The sequence below is a fragment of the Megascapheus bottae genome, chromosome 9 (assembly GCF_031878675.1).
Source record: "Megascapheus bottae isolate mThoBot1 chromosome 9, mThoBot2.hap1, whole genome shotgun sequence".
NCBI classification, from domain to species: domain Eukaryota; kingdom Metazoa; phylum Chordata; class Mammalia; order Rodentia; family Geomyidae; genus Megascapheus; species Megascapheus bottae.
The window spans coordinates 6,752,726-6,775,446 of record NC_143517.1 but is presented as its reverse complement, the minus strand read 5'-3'; the positions used below and the strand labels follow the sequence as shown (position 1 = coordinate 6,775,446).

At 39.0% G+C, this 22,721-nt stretch overlaps 1 protein-coding gene across 1 annotated transcript in view; it reads right to left on the bottom strand.

Annotated features, from left to right (window-relative positions):
- The window catches only part of LOC150058740 (lipoxygenase homology domain-containing protein 1-like), a 106,823-nt gene that overhangs the window by 43,459 nt on the left and 40,643 nt on the right, over positions 1 to 22,721 (bottom strand). The window contains exons 13-14 of the mRNA XM_090339668.1: positions 21,414 to 21,626; positions 3,969 to 4,146 (exon numbers count right to left, since the gene is read on the bottom strand). Coding sequence (XP_090195794.1) covers positions 3,969 to 4,146; positions 21,414 to 21,626 — 391 coding nt within the window. The remainder of the gene's footprint in view (positions 1 to 3,968; positions 4,147 to 21,413; positions 21,627 to 22,721) is intronic.

The following is a 22,721-nucleotide window of genomic DNA, read 5'->3' as shown; positions in this document are numbered from 1 at the left end:
GTGGTACCCAAAATTGAACCCAGATCTTCATACATGCGAGGCAAGCACTTTACCACAAGGCCAAACTCCCCGACCCCCTGTAAGAGATTTTTTTTTAACACTTCTGAGTCATTTAATCCTTTCGAGAAATCTGAAGATCAAATGTACACTTATCTGCACGTGATTTATTTACTCAAAATATGTTTACTCACAATTCCAAATGTTCACAGATTAAGGTAAAGTGTTACTGTAATGCAATGTTATTATTCTTATTTATATATGACAAAATTGCACCTGTGGAAAATGGTTACAAGTTGAAGTCTTCTATGCCTGCCTAGAAAATCCTAGCCTCATTTAAAGGAAATCTGGTTACTAAAAGTTGTTACACTGGTATTCCTTTGGAATCTCAACCCTATACTGTCTTAAAAACTAATGGAGTGCCAGCCTGAAAAAAAACGAGTGTGCTCAGGTAAAGCAATCAGGAAAGCATGGGAAAAATCACCTTAGGTTAAGCTTCTTTAATCAGTCTGTGCAGAAATTTGCAGATGACCCAGCAGGAGGTGTGACATTCCATTGGAGCTACTGAGAAATAAGACTGCTGCTTCACACTCTGTCCTGCCTGATTCCACCACCCTGCAGCCTCTTCCTGAGAGGACTGGAACTAAACCCTTGTCCTTACAGGCCTTACAAGTTGATTTGGGGACGTGTTCATCAGCTGGTTTCCAGTAAAGAGCTACTGGATTCATCATTCCTAGATGGAGACAGCGTGTGAGGACTTTGGACTTTCAAATCCCCAGAGAAATGGACTTTGACATCACACAAACTTATTTCTAGATTTGTTTCAGCTTCATAGACAAATCACTGGGCTTGAGCAGGTGCCATCACTTGACGCTGAGATAACACAGATGGCCAAGGAATTGTTTTAGCAGTCTCAGCACTTTGTTCCCTCCTTGAACAACTTAAAAGGCTTACTGATGACCTTTGTTGGTCCGGGAATTTTGCTTATAATTATTATTATTAGCCTGCCTTGTGTGGTAAAGATCTTGCAAAATTCATTGCTAAACCTTGCAGGTCAACTCCACAAATTCAAGCTCCAGATGAATGAGTTCCCCCCCCCCCCCCAGAGGAATCACAGCCAGAGATGGGTAATGTGGGGATGCGCTCTGGCCAACCTAAGACAGGGCCTTCAGCTTGATCTGAAGAAGTTCCCCATGATGGGTAAGGCAGAGTTAGCGATCCACCCAACCTAAGACAGGCAGGTTTGCTTCTTTTAAAATAAAGAGGGGGTGGGAGGAGATGTTGGGAGCCAGAGTTGGAATCAGACTGTCCCTTGATATGCATCAGATAACCACACAAAGAAGTGAGCTGTCATGTGTAGCACCATGCCTAGGAACTTCTGAGCTACATTGTCTGCATTGTGAACTCCCTGATCTCTTTGATTTATTGCTTTATTTCTTTATTGTTTTATGGCCTTGTCTTGCTTAACTGATCTAAGATTTACCATATGAATGTAACCCCTGGCAGTTCCCTGGTTTCAAGAAAGTATATAAGCCTTGATTTGGAAATAAAGGAGACTCCAATCTTAAGCTCACAGCCTTCCTGGGCTGCTGACTTGGGCTGTAGTCCTCCGGAACCCCATGTGTTTGTCTCTCTTCTATTTTTTCCTAGTCCCTGCCCCCTATTTCAGGAATCCTGGTTCGCTGCCGGCTGGTCCCAGCACTTCACTTAATATGATTTTTTCTCAGTCTTTCCATTTCCTTACAAATGGGGCAATGCATTTTTTCTGATGGCAGCATAGAATTCCATTGTGTATAAGTACGACATCTTGTTGATCCATTCATCTGCTGAGGAGCATCCGGGTTAGTTCCATATCTTAGCTATGGCAAATAATGCTTCAATGAACATTGCTGTGCTAGTTCTTTTGCTCAAGTGTTCAGAGTCTAAAATAAATCACTTAGAAAAGTTACAGTAATTTTTTTTTCCTCAAGAGCACTTTTCATTGTGGTTCAAGATGGGAAGAAATACATATTACTGTGGAAGGCAAAGGGCTCAAGTACACATGTGGATTTCTTTAATACCAGAATTTCCTTCTCATAGAAATAGGAAAATATTGCTAGACAGTATTTAAAAGAAATATTGATGTTTCCATGCATTCTTCAGAATACTAAGGATTCACATTGCTCCAATTAAATTTGTAAAACAATGTCTCTGGTCTTCTTTCCCTGGCTAAAACAGGGTGTTTTCTCTATTAAACACACAGGGGCCGGCACCAGTGGCTCACGCCTATAATCCTAGCTACTCAGGAAACTGAGTTCTGAGGATCGCAGTTCAAAACCCAGGCATGAAAGTCCATGAAACTTTTATTTCCAATTAACTGCCCCAAAACCAGAAGTGGCCCTGTGGCTCAAGTGGTAGAGTGCTAGCCTTGAGCTGAAGAGTTCAGGGAGAGTGTCCAGGCCCATAATTAAAGCCCCACGACCAGCAAAAAACAAAACAAAACAAAACATACAGGGCAGAGTAGAGACACACCAATCATGCTCTAGTAATAAAACTAAGTGATTTTGTTTCTACTGGTTCTGGAATGACAAATATAGACTCTTATCTCTTCATTATATGTCACCATAATTATTTCTTCTTCTCCTCACTTCTTCTGGTTATTGCTATACTTTCTTTCTGTTCCCTTCCTTCTTATTTCTACTTTCCTCATGTGTTTTTTACTTGACCACCTCTCTCCCATTGCTCTCCTTCTACTCCACCCTATATCCTTTGTGAGTGTTCTAGACATTTGTTTCCCTCCAGAGTTCCAGAAGCAATGGTATACATATCTTGTCAAGTGGGAGTGCCACTCTGTGCCAGCCTGTGGGAAATAGAAGGTCGGTGACTCGGGGTGTGGATGGCAATGAAGTAAGATATACTAGCCCAACAATTTGCAACATTTGAAACATGATAACTAAAGGCTGAAAAGAAATGAATGCACATATAAACAGAGAACCTGATAAAATGTCAGATCAAATCAAGATTATATTCTTAACTAATTTCCAAGTTATTATACTTGAACACAAACACACACACACACACACACACACACACACACACACACACACACACACAAATACACAAATATATATGGACCCTGGTAAGAGAAAACAGCAATAAAACAAATGTCACGCCAAGATTTTAAGCCAAAACTTATGGGAAGAGCAAATATTAGACAATAAACTAAACTTGGAGGGAACTTTACAACTCAGTTATTTTACCACATATCTTTCTACTCAAATATATATTTAAGCCTGAATTGTTTAAAGTTCTCCAATTTTTCACTTCAATTTGCTAGAGTATCAGAACCTAGATATGAGAAAAGATAGTTGTGAAACATTCACATTTCTATCCTATCCTAGAACTTTTTCTAAATCCTATTCTTAATCCAAATCCCACTTATTTTGATATTTATATTAATTCTTTGTACTAAGAGGATTAAAAAATAATAACAAATTAACTATTTCTAATAGTCTCATTTATTCTCAGTTATATGGAAACTAAGAAACAAAAGATTCAAATACACACACAGACACACACACACCCCACAAGTACCCACACATGTGCACTGCAAAAACTTGTGGAGGATGCTGAGCACCAAATGCTCATGCCTATAATCTTAGATTCCCAGCAGGCTGAGATCTAAGTGTTATTGGTTCAAAGCCAGCACAGGCAGGCAAGTCCTTGAGACTCTTTTTCAATTAACCACAAAAAAGCCAGAAAGATGGCACTGGCTCAAGTGGCACAGCACCAGCCTTGAGCATAAGAGTTCATAGCACCCAGAGCCCCAGGACCAGCACTAAAAGAATAAATACATAATTAAATAAGTATTTCAAAGGAGTTCAACTGTAACACTGAAGACCTTTCTTAGCAAAATTGGATGAAATTAACAGATACTATATGAAAGTCATCATAAAGAAACCCAATTATAAAGTATTTTATAGTAAACATACATTGGATGACTTGTGGATAGAAGCAAACATTCTCTTCTTTGGTATAAATAACTGGTTTTGCCTGTCCATCTGGTTGAAGTCCAACAAACAGCCCTGGGCTCTTCACAGATTCCAAGCTTATGGATGCATTTTCCAAGTTCTTCTTAATTTTAAAGTGACAGTCGATATCTCCGGTACCCTACAATCCATATTACATGATCTTATAAATGTGAAAAAATACTGGACAACAAATTGAAAACCTCTCACTTCACACCAATATATCTTTGGCTTGTGAAACACCTAGAAACATAGAACTTCTGAATAAATTGCATCTTATTCCATAAGATACAGAAACAGATCATATGATGAGCTTAGCTAAGGGCACATATCTTTAGAGTCCTTTGACAAAGGACTCTAGGCCGGGAGTTTGGCCTAGTGGTAGAGTGCTTGCCTAGCATGCACGAAGATCCGGGTTCAATTCCTTGGTACCACATACATAGAAAAAAGCCAGAAGTGGTGCTAAGGCTCGAGTGGTAGAGCTCTAGCCTTGAGAAAGTCCAAGGATGGTGCTCAAGCCTTGAGCTCAAGCCCAGGACTGGCAAAAAAAAAAAAATGAAATGAACCACAAAAAAAAAAAAAGACAAAGGACTCTAAATCACAGATATGCTACAAAGAGTATACAGTTTATACTGCATTTCATTTCAGGAGTTCCTCACCTCTACAGGTATGCAGAGAACATTACAATGTGAAATAAATTGTGGAAAATGCACCATTAGACTATTTTATCATTTTGTGAACATCACAGAATACATTTACACAAACACACATAGTAGGGTCATGATGATCTAAACATAACACTGAATCAAGCAGAAGAGAAAATGATGTCATCAAGAGATGCAAAACACACAAGATAGTGTAACAGACCACACTGTTTTACAGTAAACCACAAAATAATGATAAAAGTATATAGCAGGTGAACTTGGCAGTGAGGAGAGTTGATATCGACAAAACTGGAGAAAATGAGGGAGGGGTAACATTGTTCAAAAAGAAATATGCTCATTATCCAACTTACGTAATTATAACTCCTCTGTGTATCACCTCGTCAATAAAATTTAAATTTTATACACATATATTATATATAATATACATATATTACATATATAGCAGGTTAGTAGTTGCCGTATACCAGTAGCTCATGTCTGTAATCCTAGCTACTCAAGAGGTTGAGATCTGAGGGTCATGATTTGAAGCCAGACTGAGAAGAAAAGTCTGCGAGACTCTTATTTCCATTAAATTACCTAATATGCTGAAAGAGGAACTATGGCTCAAGCGATAAAGCTTGAGCAAAAGAAGCTAGGGACAGAGCCCAGGTCCTGAGTTCAAGCCCCAGTACAGCACTATATTGAGACACTCGTGTGTGTACAATAAAATACACATACACACACATATAACATACATAAATTGCAGGTGACTGGCTCAGTAGACAGAGCAGAATGGGCTCTGTTCTAGCAGAGCAGATGCACCTGCTGTTTAGCCCCAGGAAGGATATGCAAAGGCATTGTGTCCTTTACCCTAGAAAGCTGTGCCCCTGGTGCTTCGCCTGAGGTCTTTATGTTGGGGCTTTGGAGCCACCCAAATACCTGATGTTTGTTTTTGAAAGTTAGTGGTGTTTAGTTCTTTTGCCCTGTGTCTTCTGAATACCTTGGAGAAGGGAAGGGGAAATCACAAAATGAGGAGACAGAGGGTGAACCAGTGCTGCAGCAATGCAACACTCACAAGACACTGTTGGAAATGAACATTACAACTGTGTGATAGTGATGGGAGGTGGGGGGAGGGTGGGAAAGTGGGAGAAAACAAGGAAAGAAGTTATAAGGTTCAACAGGAAATGTACTCATTGCTTATTTGTGTCACTAATCCCTTGTATATCAACTTTACAATTAAATAAAATAAAAAAATTTAAAGAATATGATATAATTCACTGAAAGAAATAAAAAGTTTTGTGTAAGCTCTGTTTAGGGCTTCAGATCTTTGAGATAAGAGTCCATCTGTAGTTGCCAGCCTTTAAAAAGACTCCAAATTTGACCTTTTAAGGCTTCTCAGTTTTCTTTTTTATGTTTTCTTTTTCTTTTGTTGTTGTTTCATTGGTCATGGGGCTTGAACTCTGGGCCTGGGCACTGTCCTTGAGCTCTTCAGCTCAAGGCTAATATCCTACCCCTTCAGCCACAGCCCCACTTCCCATTTTCTAGTGGTTAACTGGAATAAGAGTCTCATGGTCCTTAGTGCCCAGACTGTCTTTAAACTGTGATCTTCAGATCTCAGCCTCCTGAGAAAGCTAGGATTATAGGCATGAGCCACCCAGCTTTTCTCTGTTTTCTTATGACAAGATTTGTATCTGATTTATGGCCTAACAGTAGAAATTGCACATAATGGTGTGCTCTATGCGTCTATATTATTGGCAGCACAAATTTATATCAACATTCAGCACAAACATGTGACTAATTCCACTCATAAAATCATTGACTAGGCAAAAGAAAATTTTCAGATCCAGATGACAGTACTGTCATCATATATATACTCCATCACTGACCAAAATTTAACTGTGTAGCACATGACAGCATGCTACAATTAGAGAAAAAAAGACAAATTTATTACAATTCCACTCATTCAAATTTAAATCCTTTTTCACTGTGTGTATTTTTCAAATTGAATTTTCGTAAGTGTTAAAGGGAGCAAGGAATGTCAAGGGGAGGAGGGACTGGCGCCATCTGGAATGCCTAAGATTTCCCTGCCCCATTGTGGAAGGCTGACAATGGTACAGCCCAGCCACCTTGATATCCCCTTGGGTGGGGAGGAGGCCGGCTTTGTGTGGAGAACTTCCCAATCTGTGCGCCAACTCCAACTAAGGTGATAGGTAAATTCAAACACTAGGCTGTAACCCTATTGGCTATCTGTGTGTGGCTGGAGCTGGCAGTGGTCCCTCTGTGTATGTAACAATCCCATCAACCACCTGTATCAGGCCAGTCTAGACTACATGGCTTTGGCCCTTAAAAACCCAGCATGAGCCATGCTCGGAGTCACAGTGTCAGCTCCCGAGTCTGCACTGTGTCCCTGGCCAGTCAGTTCACCATCTACTTCCCCAATAAATTCAACTTTTTTTTTTTTTTTTGCCAGTCCTGGGCTTGAGCTCAGGGCCTGAGCACTGTCCTTGGACTTTCTCAAGGCTAGAGCTCTACCACTTGAGCCTCAGCACCACTTCCGGCTTTTTTCTATGTATGTGGTACCGAGGAATCGAACCCAGGTCTTCATGCGTGCTAGGCAAGCACTTTAACCACTAGGCAAAACTCCCAGCCCAACTTTTTATATGAGACTGTCTCTGTGTGGTGGACTCCGGTGGGACATGGAATCCCCACCTGAAGGGATGTGGAATCCCCTCCTCTTGACCCCATAACAGTATGAAGAATGCACATAAATTTCTCAGACTGTCAGCAAAACATTCAAACATCAGTAGCCAGAGCGTATTCTATACAGCAGTCAGGCCACTATATCCACTGCCAACTTTTTAAGTTATTTACATTATAAAATATTTCACCAAAGGAATGCTTTTGAAGCTTTCCTATTTTTCATATATTTTTATTGTAATTAATAGAAGGGTTACATTATATTCACCAGATAGTAGGTGTGTTACTTCACATACATTGATACCCTTTCTCATGTCTTGGTCCCCGTTTCCCTCCCCCCACCCCAGCCCCTCATCTTGTTTTCCTCCCTTCCCTATCCAACTTCAAATAACCAAATACACATATATACAATATATCAGATAACCGGATGAAATACTGTAACAATCTGAGATAACCAAGGGATAAGAAAAGAGATGAGAGACAACATAGTACATTAAGGGCAACAATCACTCATTATATGGCTTTTGTTTCTATATCCTGGAGGTCCTTTCATTTAGCGTCATTCTATATGGCCTTAAATATCTGGGTTTTGTTCTATTGCAAATCTCTGCTAGGAGAGCCCAAGGTTTCTATTGATTATGACAAATGAGGGAAACCATTGAGCCTATGTTCCTTTGAGTCTGGTTGAAGCTTTCTTATAGGACTTCTCAGGTCTAAATGAGATTTGTGAGATGCACTAAAATTACCAATAACAACTATTTTTAATGTTTAATTAAGTAAAATATGATCTATAATTATAATTTTATACTTTTTGCTAGGAAACATCAGCTCTTTTCCTGGGACTACAAATTAACTGGAAGCAGGACAATCTGTAAACTCTCCATTTTGCACTAGTCCTGTCCTCTGTTCTGAACCATTGTTCAGTCACTGCAGTCACTCTGGAGCCATCTCAGAGTCCAGAAAGGACTGAAGCTGCTGCTTGGTATCAAGTACTTTTACAGGAACAAATCCTCACCTGACCAATTCTGAGACAACTGACTGTCAAACCACCTAACACCACCTCTGACCAGGACACATGTAACTTGAGACCACTGTAATTAGGCCTATTTTCTTACCTCCTAATCTCCAAATCTATTTAATGTAAGGTAAATGTCTACACCCCCAAAGGTGGCTGAAGATGTAGTGAACTGCTGTCTTCCCAGAGCTGCCATTTAATAAATATTCTTTCTCTTTATTTGTCATATATGGGCAAGTGGAACTCCAACATGTGGAGCTGGGCCTGGTATCTAAAGACTCATTTTCATTTTCAGCCTATTGATCTAATATTATACAATCATTAACAAAAGTGTAGTTCTGACTTCTAAATTCTAAATTTAAAAGGCTAGAAGAGACAGAAGGAAGAAAAGTTAGTTGCGATTAACTGGTTCACAACCAAGGATTACATCTTATGGTTACATCTGGTTACATCTACAACAATTAGATAAACCCTTCTTCATCTAATCCCTTGGTCCCAAAGAGTTTTGCCTTTGTATAATTATACATATATATGTATACATATATATGTATACTCACATGTGTGTGCACGCACACACACACACACACGCACACACACACACTCTCACACACATCTATATACTTCTGAAGTAGGCTATGCTCATAAGCCTGAAGCCCAACAGAAGTAATGCTTCTTTTGTCCCCAAAGGAAAAAGGCTCCTGACCTCCAGAGCTGTTGTTTAGTGGGTTCTGTGAAAAAACACAAGTTGTTTGCTCAGTGAGGTTCTGGAGGAAAAAAAAGTTCCATCCCAGTATTCTAGGAAGTAAGTTTAACTTTACTAAGAATGCTCAATTTTGATTCTGTATATGTTTTGCAAAACAAAAAATAACCTATACATGGTTTACCAAAAAGGTTGGGGTTTTTTTTTCCTTTAAAAGACGACTTCTGAGCTGTTCTGGGATGCACGATTTGGGAAGCCTACACCCGCCCCGTGCAGCCGCCATGCTTTGCAATAAAGACTCATATAATTTGGCTATTAGTTGTGGTGTTCTGTTTTCTCACTGGTTGGGTAACAACATTTAGAAGCCCCAGGGAGAGGGTGCCTACCCGCACTGGGGAGATCCTTATTGGGTCAGAAGCCAAGGGATGGCAGACCGCTCCTTCCCAGCAGTCAGTCTCCACAGAGACTCTAGCAGAGGTGTCTCCTGAGATGTCACAGGGCCCAGAGGACACCAAGGAAAGTTTTGACACCTGGCCAGGATCCATCAGCGCACCCTCTCCACATTCCAGGAGTCTGTCTGTCATTTGTTTGGGTACCTGTGTGTACCCAAAGAGGGATGGATGCAACCTAAACTGGAGATCCTTAGAGTGGGACCCACTTGAATTTGCAGGCCCTTTTTTTTGTCCTGTTGATTTGAGCTGTTTGTCTGTTTCCCCTTGTGATGTTAACTGTTTTATCCTCTTCTTCTTCCCCTAAGGAATTGTTTTTGTGGTTTGGCATTCTCATGATGTTTTGGCTATCAGGACAGTAGAGAATTCTGGTTAGGGCTGAACTGGGAGAACCTACTCATAGTGGAAGAGGCCCCAACTCAGCCTTGATTTTTGTATTCCTGACGTGTCCAGTACACATTGTGGGTCTTTGTTCCTTATTTGGATATCTCTGGAGGGAATCAAAATTCTAGTATCTGGCTGTAGTTGCAGCCTGCTCAAGGCCACAGTTGGAGGTTGGAGGCAGGGTACCTATTCCTGGTTCTGACTCCTTGTTAACTTTGGCAGCTTCAATTAAAACTGTAAAGTGCTCTTGTTTCAAATTGGATAAAAGACAAAGTCAGCTGGCCAGGTGAACTAACAATGAGTTTCAGGTAACACTCTACCCTTCCTCCCTCTAAAGGCATTTGAAGGCCTATTTATATGTGAATGTGTCTTGCTAACCAACACAAGCCCTGCAGAAAGGAAGCTGGAGAATGCTAAAGTGATTTGTTAACTTTTTATTTTTCAGTGGGTCATGGGGCTTGAACTCTGGGCCTGGGTGCTGTCCCTGAGTTCTTCAGCTCAAGGCTTCTGCCCTACCACTTCAGCCACAGCCCCACTTTCCATTTTCTAGTGGTTAACTGGAGATAAGAGTCTCACATTCTTTAGTGTACCCGGACTGGCTTTGAACCGCAATCCTCAGATCTCAGTCAGCTGAGTAGCTAGGATTACAGGAATGAGCCACCACGTCCAGCTTGTCCTAGCAGAGATTTACAATAGAACAAAACCTGGATACATAGGCCATATAGTATGACACTAAATGAAAGGACATCCAGGATATAGAAACAAAATCCATATGAGTGTTATCCTTAATGTACTGTTATCTCTCATCTCTTTTGCTAGCCCTTAGTTATCTCATATTTTTACAGTATTTCACCTTGTTATCTGATATATTGTATATATGCTTATTTGGTTATTTGAAATAGGATAGGGAAGGGAGGAAAACAAGATGAGGGGTGGGAATGGGGGGAGGAAAATGGGGACCAAGACATGAAAAAGGGTATCAGTGTATGTGAAGTAATGCACCTTCTATCTGGTGAATATAATGTAACCCTTTTATTAATTACAATTAAAAATATATAGAAAAATTGGGGCCTAAGTATCAGAAATTTAATTTTAAAGATTTGTTTACTCCTGTTAAAGACACTGCCCATTCTTCCTATCGATCTGAAACTACTTTGGTTGTTATCTCAGTCTTTTAAAAGTAAAGAGAAAGGACTAAAAACAATTTTAATGGGCTAGTGGGGGCCTATCTTTAGTGAGTAAAGGTTGATCTGGTGAAGGTACCGCTCACCCAGCCCTATGGATGGGTGAGGGAGTGAGCTGGCACAAAGGCAGCTCACCTAATTCTAAGGTATTAGGTGGGGTTATGTCCATTCCATAGCATGGCTGCGTGGCCCATCTGGCTTCTGTCTCTTTCTTTTCTTAACAGATGTACACTAAAAGCCTGATGGTATTGTGGATTATGTAATATTTCTAAAACTGCCCCTGAGGATTTATAAAAATTTTAAGTTTTAGATGATAGTACAAAAACGATTAATCTGTGATATAATCTGGTTTCAATGCTATTTTGCACTTAGGTGATATTTTTTTTGAGCCAAAGGTAAAAGGACCTAGTGTGCCAAGATTTCGAAGGATTAATCGAATGCAAATAAAAGCTAAAATGTAAAGTGATAAAGGAGAGGAGAGTAAAAAAGACTTGGGGAAAAATTTTAAATGGGTTCCTAGATAAAAAATAAAATGTAAGAATTGTCCTCAATGTTTTTCAAAGTAAAAAGGGGAAAATTGGGACTTCCAAACCTCACTGAAGTGGTTGCGTTAATGCCTTTTTGTATGTAATGTCTGCTTCTCTAGGATATGGGTGGCACTGGATCCAGAGCCTTCTGCCCTGCATTCTTCTTTGTAATCACAAACACTTGTTAGTGTTTCACTTGGTGCTATATTTCATTACACATTTAAAAAACAATCATTTAATAGCTGTTTAAATTTTTGCCTTTATAAATTTGCTGTAGCAATTACAAGTGGGCTCACAGATGACTACTGATGATTCTTACAGGTTTGTCACATGTAACTTTGGCTCTCAATAAGTTCCAGGTACTATTTCAACAGATGCTCTGGGACTATTTCTACTAATCTCCTTGTTGCTTCAATTGGGAAAAGGGGGTGTTTGACAAAGACTCACTGATCTGAAGCCAGCCAAGGTAGAATAAGGTTCCTTAGTAAAAGGCAAAAGATTTATACAATCTGAAGAGAAACCAGAATATTGTTTCCTATGAGACTCTCATCTCTAACTAAATGGCAGAGTACTGAAAGGTGCAGGAGTGTAGAGCGGTGGCTCACACAGCTAGAGTGCTAGCCTTGAGCTGAAAAGCTCAGGGACAGAGCTCAGGCCCTGAGTTCAAGTCCAGTGGCCAACCAAGGAAAATGCCAACAGGGCATTATCTTAACATGGAAAAGGCACTCCTGGATTGTCTTGGCAATAATGGGTGTCTAAGAGGCTGTTTAAAGACACTGCTCAGATGACAGAGATGGTATGAGATCCTGGGGTCACTTATGCCTGGCCCTTCTAAATTAATCAGAGCCTGGAAATCATAAGAAATAATTTGTAAGCATGCTGATCTAATGCCCAGGTCTGTCTGCTTTGTAAATGAACAGGAACTTATATCCTTGCCTGTCAGTCATTTGTTATAGTAGGTAGCAAAAAGCTAAAGTTGTTAAATGGCGATAATTTTAAGTTCATAAAATGCCAACCCCCAGTGTATGCTCAAAGTCCTAATTGATAATAAAATTTTGGGCTGGCACTGGCCACATAAATTCATTTGTTCAAAAAAGAGAGTTTCTGGATCTGAGATCTCTATTAAGAGCTATCTGGGAATCTTCACGGGTTGCTGTTATGCATTGTAAGGGTCACAAGTGGACAAATTCCCTATGCAGTTAGGAAAATGCTTTTACAAACCAGAGTGCTAAACAAGCTACCCTGCTACTGTGACCCAAAAAGACTATGCAGTTGTTAAAAGTTAAATGTAAGTTAAATATTGTGTATACTTTCCAGTCTGGAATCTTGCTTCCTGGCAACCCCTTGATTAAAAAAGGCTAAGGTTTTAGGTTTCTGGCTAGACAGGATCAATGTCCCCACCCAGCTTGAAGAAGATACAGAAGATGGATCTTTGTCCATCAGCTGACCTTAAGAGCAAGAAACCAGAGCTTGATAGAAGTAATACTATTTTGTCCTCTAAAGGAAAAAGGACTCTGCCCCCCAGAACTGTTCTTTAGTAGATTTTATGAAAAACCACAAGTTGTTTGCTCAACAAGTTTCTGCCAAAAAAAAAAATCAAAAATGTTCCATCCTAGTATTCCAAGAAGTCTCACTTTACTAATAATGCTCATTCTGCATATGCTTCACAAAACAAAAATAAACTATATTTTGTTTATCAAAATGATGTGTTTTTTTTTCCTTTAAAGATGAGCTTTGGGGTCTGGGAGTTTGGCCTATTGGTAGAGTGCTTGCCTAGCATACACGAAGACCTGGGTTCAATTCCTCAGAACCACATACATAGAAAAAGGCCAGAAATGGTGCTGTGGCTCAACTGGTAAAGCTCTAACCTTGAGAAAGGCCAAGGACACTGCTCAGGCCCCGAGTTCAAGGCCAAGGACTAGCAAAAAAAAAAAAGAAAGAAAGAAAGAAAACAAAAAACAAGATGAGCTTTGAGCTGTCTCCAGGCTGCATGATTGAGGAAGCGTATGTCCCCATGCCGCTGCTGGCCTTTGCATTAAGACCCCTATAATTTGGCTTAATAATTGTGATTGTAGAAGAGGAAAAGCCATTTTTACCTCTGGCCAATTCTTACATAAATATTTATTATAAATAGTTAATCCATATTAGTAAAAACTGAAAAATTAGGGGCCAGGAGTTTGGCCTAGTGGTAGAGTGTTTGCCTAGCATACACAAAGACCCAGGTTCGATTCCTTGGTACCACATACATAGAAAAAAAGCCGGAAGTGGGGCTGAGGCTAAAGTGGAAGCGTTCTAGCCTTGAGAAGTCCAAGGACAGTGCTCAGGCCCTGAGCTCAAGCCCAAGCCTGGCAAAAAAAAAAAAAAAAAAAAAAAAGTTGAAAAATTAGGGGCTTCAACAAGACCAGAGAGAACCTGAAGACTGTCTGAGATGATTCAAGGAAAAAAAACATTCTGTGTTATTTGGCCTTTTAGCTGCACTAAGATAATCAAGATCAGGATGCCCTGTGTAAAATATATTTATCTTACAAAAAACTACAAGACTAAATGCAAAATTTTGCTTCTGTCACTGCTTGCAAGCTGAAGCAGAATCTGCCTGGCAATCTGTGTGTGTTTTTTTGCATTTATAAACCCAGACCTGCTAGAGCTCGGGACTGAACTCTGGGATCCCAACCTTGGGGTGCAGTCCTGGCACCCCAGCCCTTCACTTGCTCAATACATTTTTAACACCTCAATCATGATGTGAGTGGTCTCATTCCCCACCAATCTCTGGACCCCATAACAGTGGTATCCTTGCTTTCTCAATGATTATGTTACAACACTTTCATATTTCAACCTTTTACACTTAAATATGAGGTGCCATTAACTTTTTAATTATTTGAAAGTGTATTTTGGGTGAAGAAAAATTAGTTAAATGTGCAATGAGAAAATCTTCCCTCTGTTTAAAAAAACTAACCTCTTGTCAATAAACAATTATCCTCTGTGTGTGTGTGTGTGTGTGTGTGTGTGTGTGTGTGTGTGTCCCATGGTAGTGATCATTTTGGTACATTAAGTTTGTTTTTCCTACAGCTTCTACAGCTATTTTTCCTTTTTACCCATGATTAGTTGGTTTCACCGAAGCATTTGTGACTAAATTTTGTTCTTTTAATTAGCAATGTTGCAATCGTCCTTAGCAAACTGCATGGTTTAAAAAAAAAAACCCTGAATCTCTATATGCCTACATGATAAGAATTTAAGGTAACACTAGAAAAAAAACGCGCATACATTTGTTATAGAATCAGCATTATTTAATTCTGTTTTCCTATACAAAATGTTTGAAATGAATGTCAAATGCATAGAATTCACTGCTTGCTTTCTTTTAAGCTATTATAAGAATTTGTTGAGTAGTACCCATGATTGATGCACTATTAAGTTTTTAAGATACAGTGATATGATCATGCATTACCATTTACTTCTGAATGCACTTTCAGTTCCTTTAGAGATTGTAAGCAGGCTTTACCATATGCAAATGGAGGTAGCTAAGAGTATTGTTATCACTATTTCCAAGAGTACTGTTGTTTAATAGTCTAGAGATTTCAGATAAGAATAAGTGAAAATTATGTTCTTCATTGTTAGGCATCAATAGCATTTCTTCAGAATACAGAAGTATGTGCATTTTGACTAAAGCTACTACCAAAATTGTAGATAGAGAATTTTAAAGTAAGACAACCAAATCAATGAGCTATTAAATCCATTACAGCTTAAAGAAAATACTACAATGAGAGGAGCTGATAAGTTTTCCTCTCTCTCTCTCTCTCTCTCTCTCTCTTTCTCTCTCTCTCTCTCTCTCTCTCTGCTCATTTTGTGCCATTTCCACCTTTTTATTTGATTAATTGAAGATAAGAATCTTACAGATTTTCCTGCCCAAGCTGGCTTTGAACTTCAATCCTCTGATCTCAGCCTCCCGAGTAACCAGGGTTACAGGCATGAGCCAGTGGCACGTGGATGAGTCTCTTCTTTTAAAAACTACTCAAGTATAAGTGAAAAACTCAATGTTGTTGAAGTGGCAGACACCATCAAAGGATAGCATTAAAGTGCTTACTTAAGTCTCTGTCAGTTCATCAAGTCTATATACTCAAAATAACTGTTTACATGGAATCCAGAGGAAAATCCTCCCCCAATCTCAATGACCACTGACAACTTGTGTTACTCTGGAATAAAGATTATTTATATCAACATCTGATTAACCATATAATAAAATCTACAACTGAAGCACTTCAACTCTGTTTTTTAATAACTACACAAAAGGAGTCCACTTGCATATGTCAGTTTGTGGTTTAAAAAAATGCTGTTACTGTTTGCTTGTTGCATTGTTTGCTATGTAAGCAGGAATTAAGAGTGTCACAGCAAATATTAAGACATGGCACTCAGCTTCAATCATGCAGTAGATACTGAAAAATAATCTGCCTACTTACTTTTGCTGTCCTTGGTGACAGATTAGGGAATTCAGATTAGACTACAAGGAGCTTCCAAGGAGGGACCCTATGATTCCTGTAATTTACTGAGTATTTTTAAGAGGCCCTGATTTTTTCAAATCTCTCAGCAATACTTTATTAATTAAGTAACTGTTTTGAAAACAGATGGGGAGTTTTAACTGAAATAACAGGAAGACTGAATCTTCCACATTTAGGCCCACATTTTATAAGGCAGATGGCCAAAAGGAAATGACTTGAATGACTTCTTACACTTTACCTTAAGCAGAAGTTTAAAAATATAGCTAAGACTAAATTTCCTCTACCACTGTGAAAGGATCACACCTGTACACCTTATGATGGAAATGGTCCTGAACAGGTATATATCTGTAAAACACTTCTTCTTGCATTTTCAACACTGTAATACTTCCGTATTAAATGGTGAATAACTATAGACTGAGCCACCCTGTGCCTTCCTAATTCTCTTAATATGCTAACATGAGACATCCATAAAAATCATAGCCTACTGCTATGGTAGGAGATCATGGTCTGAATCCCAGAAGGGAAAACAATTGGTGCCCAGGCAATTACCAATGCCTCATCCCCATCTTAGAAATTTCACCGTCCCCTGCTCCTTCACAAAGTTGCAGTGCAGAAGTTGCAATATACTAAAGTGGTTAAATGCAAGTATGATGAATAAAATCTGCACACATATGTATCTACCCCTTCCGGTTTTCCCTTTTACAGGCTCTATGTAATCCATCCTCATTTTTATTTAGCTTCTGCTTCATACACATATGTTGCAAAAGTAGGCAGTGACCCAAAATTCTGTACATATCCCATACAACTAATATGTGGTATGTTCAACTTCCAAAGGCCTAGAGAATCCATCATTTAAAAAAAATATTCTACTTTGCAGATGACATGATTCTGTACTTAAAGAATCCTATAGACTCCACTCCCAAGCTCCTTGAGCTGATTCAAAACTTTGGAAGGGTAGCAGGGTATAAAATTAACCCTCAAAAATCAACTGCCTTCCTCTATGCCAACAGTGAGAGGAACGAGGCAACAATCAGGAAAGCAACTCCTTTTGCAATACCCTCAAAGAAAATAAAGTACCTAGGAATTATCTTAATTAAAAATGTAAAGGGCCTTTTTGATGAAAACTTTAAACCCCTGAAACAGGAAATTAAAGCAGAACTGAGGAAATGGAAAAACCTCCCATGCTCCTGGATTGGAAGAATCAACATTGTGAAAATGAAAATCTTGCCAAAGGCTATCTACAAGTTCAATGCAATACCCATCAATATCCCAATGTCATTCTTTAAAGAAATAGAAGAGGCAATCCAAATATGCAATAATAAAAGATCCACTTCTTAACAGAAAGAACAGCTCAGGAGGAATTTCAATCCCAAACTTTAGACTCTATTACAGAGCTATAATAATCAAAACAGCTTGTACTGGCACAAGAACAGGCCTGAAGACCAAAGGAATAGAACTGAGGACCCAGATATTAAACCACAGACCTACGGCCACCTAATCTTTGACAACAGAGCCAAAAAAAATAGAAATGGAAGAAAGACAGCCTCTTCAACAAGTGGTGCTGGCAGAACTGTTTAAGCACCTGCAGAAAACTAGAGTTGGATCCTTCTTTTTCACCCTGCACCAGGATTAACTCCAAATGGATCGAAGACCTCCAGGTAAAAGCTGACACACTGAAAACTTCACAAGAAGGAATAGGAGATACACTAGGCCTCCTTGGCGCAGGTTGAAACTTTCTCAATAAGGACCAAGAATCACAACAAATCAGAGAAAGGCTGGATAAGTGGGACTGCATTAAACTGCAGAGCTTCTGTATGGCAAAGGACATAGTTAGTAAATTAATTAGGAAGCCTACAGAATGGGAGAAGATCTTCACCAATCATACAACGAACAAAGGCCTCATATCTAAAATGTATCAACAGCTCAAAAAATTGAATCACTCTAAAACTAATCTCTAAAGTAACAACCATCCCATTAAAAGATGGGCCAAAGACTTAAAGAGAGTCTTCTCTGAAGAAGAAACAAAAATGGCCTATAGACACATGAAGAAATGCTTAACATCTCTGGTCATAAAAGAAATGCAAATCAAAACAACTCTAAGATTCCACTTACTCCAGTTAGAATGGCCAGGATCAAGAAAATAATAACAACAGATGCTGGAGGGGATGTGGCCAGGAGGGATCACTACTACACTGTTGGTGGGAGTGCAAACTCGTTCAACCACTATGGAAAGCAGGATGGCAGTTCCTCAAAAGACTAAACATAGAGCTCCCCTATGACCCAGCAATTCCACTACTAGGCATTAACCCAATCATCCAGAAACCAGGACATACTAAATCCACTAGCACAATGATGTTCATTGCAGCACTATTTACCATAGCAAAGATATGGAACCAACCTAGATGTCCCTCAGTTGATGAGTGGATCAACAAAATGTGGTATTTGTACACAATGGAATTCTGTGCTGCTGTCAGAGAGAATGACATCGCCCCATTTGTAAGGAAATGTAAAGACTTAGAAAAAAATCATATTAAGTGAAGTAAGCCAGACTCAAAGGAACATAGGCTCAATGGGTTCCCTTATTTGTCATAATCAGTAGAAACCTTGGGCTCTCCTAGCAGAGATTTGCAATAGAGCAAAACCTAGTTACATAAGGCCATATCGTATGACACTAAATGAAAGGACCTCTAGGATATAGAATCAAAAGCCATATAATGAGTGATTGTTGTCCTTAATGTACTATGTTATCTCTCATCTGTTTTGCTGTCCCTTGGTTATTGTTATAGTCTCTCACTTTGTTATCTGATATATTGTTTATATGTGTATTTGGTTATTTGAAATTGGATAGGGAATGGGGGAAAATAAGATGAGGGGTGGGGGTGGGGGGAGGGAAATGGGGACCAAGACATGAGATAGGGTATCAATGTATGTGAATTAATGCACCTTCTATCTGGCGAATATAATGTAACCCTTCTATTAACTGCAATAAAAAATATATGAAAAAATTATTCTAAAGGTGATGTAAAGAGAGGTTACAGTTATGTAAAGCAGGTAATAAGTATATTTCCTATTGAACAGTATCAACTCCTGCCTCATTTTTTCCCAGTTTTTCTCCTCCTGACTTCCCTCCCTCCACCAAGTTGTGCAGTTCATTTCCCACATGATGTCTAGTGGTTTTAATTGATTCACCCTTTGTCCCACCATTTCTGTGCTTCCCCTTATCCTCCCCAAATCACATAAACATATACAAGACAAATCAAAAACAGTGACAGAAGGGAATAAACCTAGGAAAACCAAGGAAAAAAGACAAAAAATGTAAACAGTGCAATAAAAATAACCTTTTTTAACTCCATGTCCTGGAGTTTATTTTGATGAGCATCATTTTATATGATTGTATGCACAGAGCTCTTGAGCCCTGTGATCTCCTAAGAATATCCTCTTTTGTTCTCACTGTGTGAGCATTTAGACTGCTAACCATGGCCCAGTGTAATTACTTGCCTCTTACGGTCTATTGGGTTTACTTGTAGATTTATAGACATATTTATTACACACGAGGGAAACTAGGGAGCCTATGTTTCTTTGGATCTGGCTTAGTATAATTTTTTCCAAGTGTTTCGATTTCCTTACAAATGGGACGATGTCATTCTTTCTGATGGAAGCAAAGAATTCCATTGTGTATATATACCATGTTTTCTTGATCCATTCATCTGCTGAGGGGCATCTGGGTTGATTCCGTATATTAGTTACAGTAAATCTATCTATGATAATGGAGCATCAAGAAGTTCTTCATTCTCTTAGACTAACCATAAAGGAAGGAAGATAAAGAAGCATGGAGTCAGAGTATGAGGGGAAGATGAGAATAATATGTAAGTTTTCAATGTAGGACAAAAAGATTCTGCTCTAAACTTTCAGAAGGTATTTACTTTCAGAGCAGATAAGCAGTGCCCTGGAGAAAAAAAATGATAGAAACAAAGGGGGTACACAGACTGAAAAGGAAGGAATCAAAGAACCATGGAAAATTACCTTCTGATAGTTAATTTTCAGTGTCATCGTGACAAGGGTGAGGGATGCTTAGAAAAAACTTGATAAACCTCACCTATGGCTATCTATGTCTGTGGGAATGCCTCCAGACAACTAAGTGGGAAAGACCTACCCTCTATGTGGATGAGTGAGTCCAATAGGTGAGAGTGATAATGGAAACAGTGCAACAATGAGTAGCTTGCACTCATACTCAACATTTTCTCTTTTGCTTTGTAAGCAATAAGCCTATACCCAAGGCAGAGACTCTGAAGACCAAAAATGTTCTAACTCCTCCAATCCCTCTATTCTTCTAGAAACATACTCAAGTTCTGCTATACAGACAGATGCTCTACTACTAAGATGGAAAAGGGGAAAACTCTCCATTTACGCAAGATACGGTTTAAATTGCTTCAAAGAAGAATAGACAGAAAGAGCATTAATATAAAAATTAAATTTGCAATCTTATATATTTTTCCACTCCATAAGATAATATATAAATGATAAATGAATATATAAAAAATGCCATCTTAGTTGCCTTCCACATGCCCTCCTAAAGCTCAAGGTGTTAAAAAAATGACTCCTAATAATGTCTATAATTTAAAATTACTTCTTGTCAAAATATTGGGTTTCCAGTGGTGAAAATCTAATCAAAAGGAATGGTAAGAAAACATTGAACTAGGACTTTCTGGAGCTAGAAATTTCTTCCTAAAGTAGGTTTTCAGAGCAGCATCAGTAGCTACACCTGAGAGCTTATTATGGAAAAGGGAGGGGGAAAAGGAGGGAAGGGAAGGAGAGAAAAGGAGGGGAAAGGAGAGGAAAGGGAAGGGATGGGAAGGGAAGGGAACTCAGTGACAGAGTAGTAGCACATATCAGCAATCTCAGTACTAAAGAAGGCTAAAGAAGAAGAACCACAAATTTGAGAGTAGTGTAGACTGTATTGTAAATTCAATGGTATCCTAAGGCACTAAAATGAGATACTCATCATCTAAGAATGAACTATGTAGGCATTCAGCTTCCATCCCAGTTTTTTTAACTCAAAATATGCTTTCAGTTCCTAGGTGATCTGTGTGCCCATCACATTGCAGAAACTTTACGAGAGGATTCCCTCTTCTGATACACCACTCCCTCGTAATACCAGACCTCCCCACTTATCAAAAAGGGGTCCAGAGCATAGAACACCCAATTTCCAACATTTCTTCAGGTAAAATCAAAAATTAAAACATTTAGAACATGCTGTTCTTGGGTCTATTACTATCAAGTTTGAAATACGTGCTCAGAGACATAAGAGCAGGTGCTTACTGTTCCGTCACACAGGTCATCCTTAATCCTTAGATACATCCGTGTGCTCTTCACGCTTTCAAACATGCAAATCCCAGAACTGATTTTATGCACTTTCCAGTAAGATTTTTCTGACTGGTTTCCTGCTCCAGTGCAGGTCCCATCAGACTGGAGACACAGGGCCTGACACACACTGGTAGCCAGTAGAATCACAGCACTGTCGAGGAACACTCCCTTTAGAACAACAAACAGAAAGTCAGTAAATAACAGGCTCACATACTATTAGAAAAAAAAGGCTACTGAGTCGGTTCTTACAGAGGTTGCAGTGGCCAGGATCTTACTACAAATGTGGATGCTAAAAACAAGCACAAGAAATAAATAATTTAGCTGCGATACGGAGTGAAACAAAACTGCAAGAGGTTAGTTACCACTAGTGATTATGAATTAAAAGTGTAGGCATGAGCATCAGGTGCTATGGGGAATCTTTTTTTTAAATAAGATACAAAACACAAGTATTTCTCTTAGGAAATTTATATTCACTATAAGCCAATAATTTTGAAAAAAGCAGAATAAAAACTGAACATGCTATGAGAGAACCTGGGTTATAGAATGTACTCTATAAATGTTAAAGTTGATGTAGAAATGAATGAAAGAAGGTAGCAAATACAACTAAGGTATACTTAAGCAAATCCTGTGTATCGTTAGCTTAAGAAAACACTAAAACCTCCTGAAAGCTAACTAGAAATACACTAACACTATAGAAAAATAGATAAAATACAAACACAAAAATCACAAAAGACAAAAATGCAATTGATGTATTTTTAAAAGTAAGCTAAAAGTAGATACTTATTTTTCTAGAAAACTGTCAAATTCTCTTTCAGAACCATAGTCAATGCTGAGGTCAATGAGATGAATATTTTCCTACTGTAAAACAGAGTGTAGCAGTAAAGAATTTATCCTGGCTGAGAGAGGTCTATAGCCTTTAATTCAGCTTCTGAGAGGTAAAGCCTCTGAAGTGTCATGTCTACTAAGAATGCCTTTGGACTAGCCTTGGACTAGCCAGAGAATAACAATATGGCCTTGGGTAGAAGGCTTTGGGTTGCAAATTATCACCGTCCTGAAAGTTTGAACACTGAGATGAGACACTGACACCCTACACTGTGGAATTCCAGGAAAGATTCTGGACACCTAGCTTCTGCTGATGTAGCTAGAAAAGTAGCTCTAGAAAGTAGCTCTGCCTGAATCCATGGAGACAGGATGAGTGTAAGTTCCACATTGTTTTTTCTCCTAGGCTGAAGCTTATGTATCCCTTCACTAAGCAGATTTTAA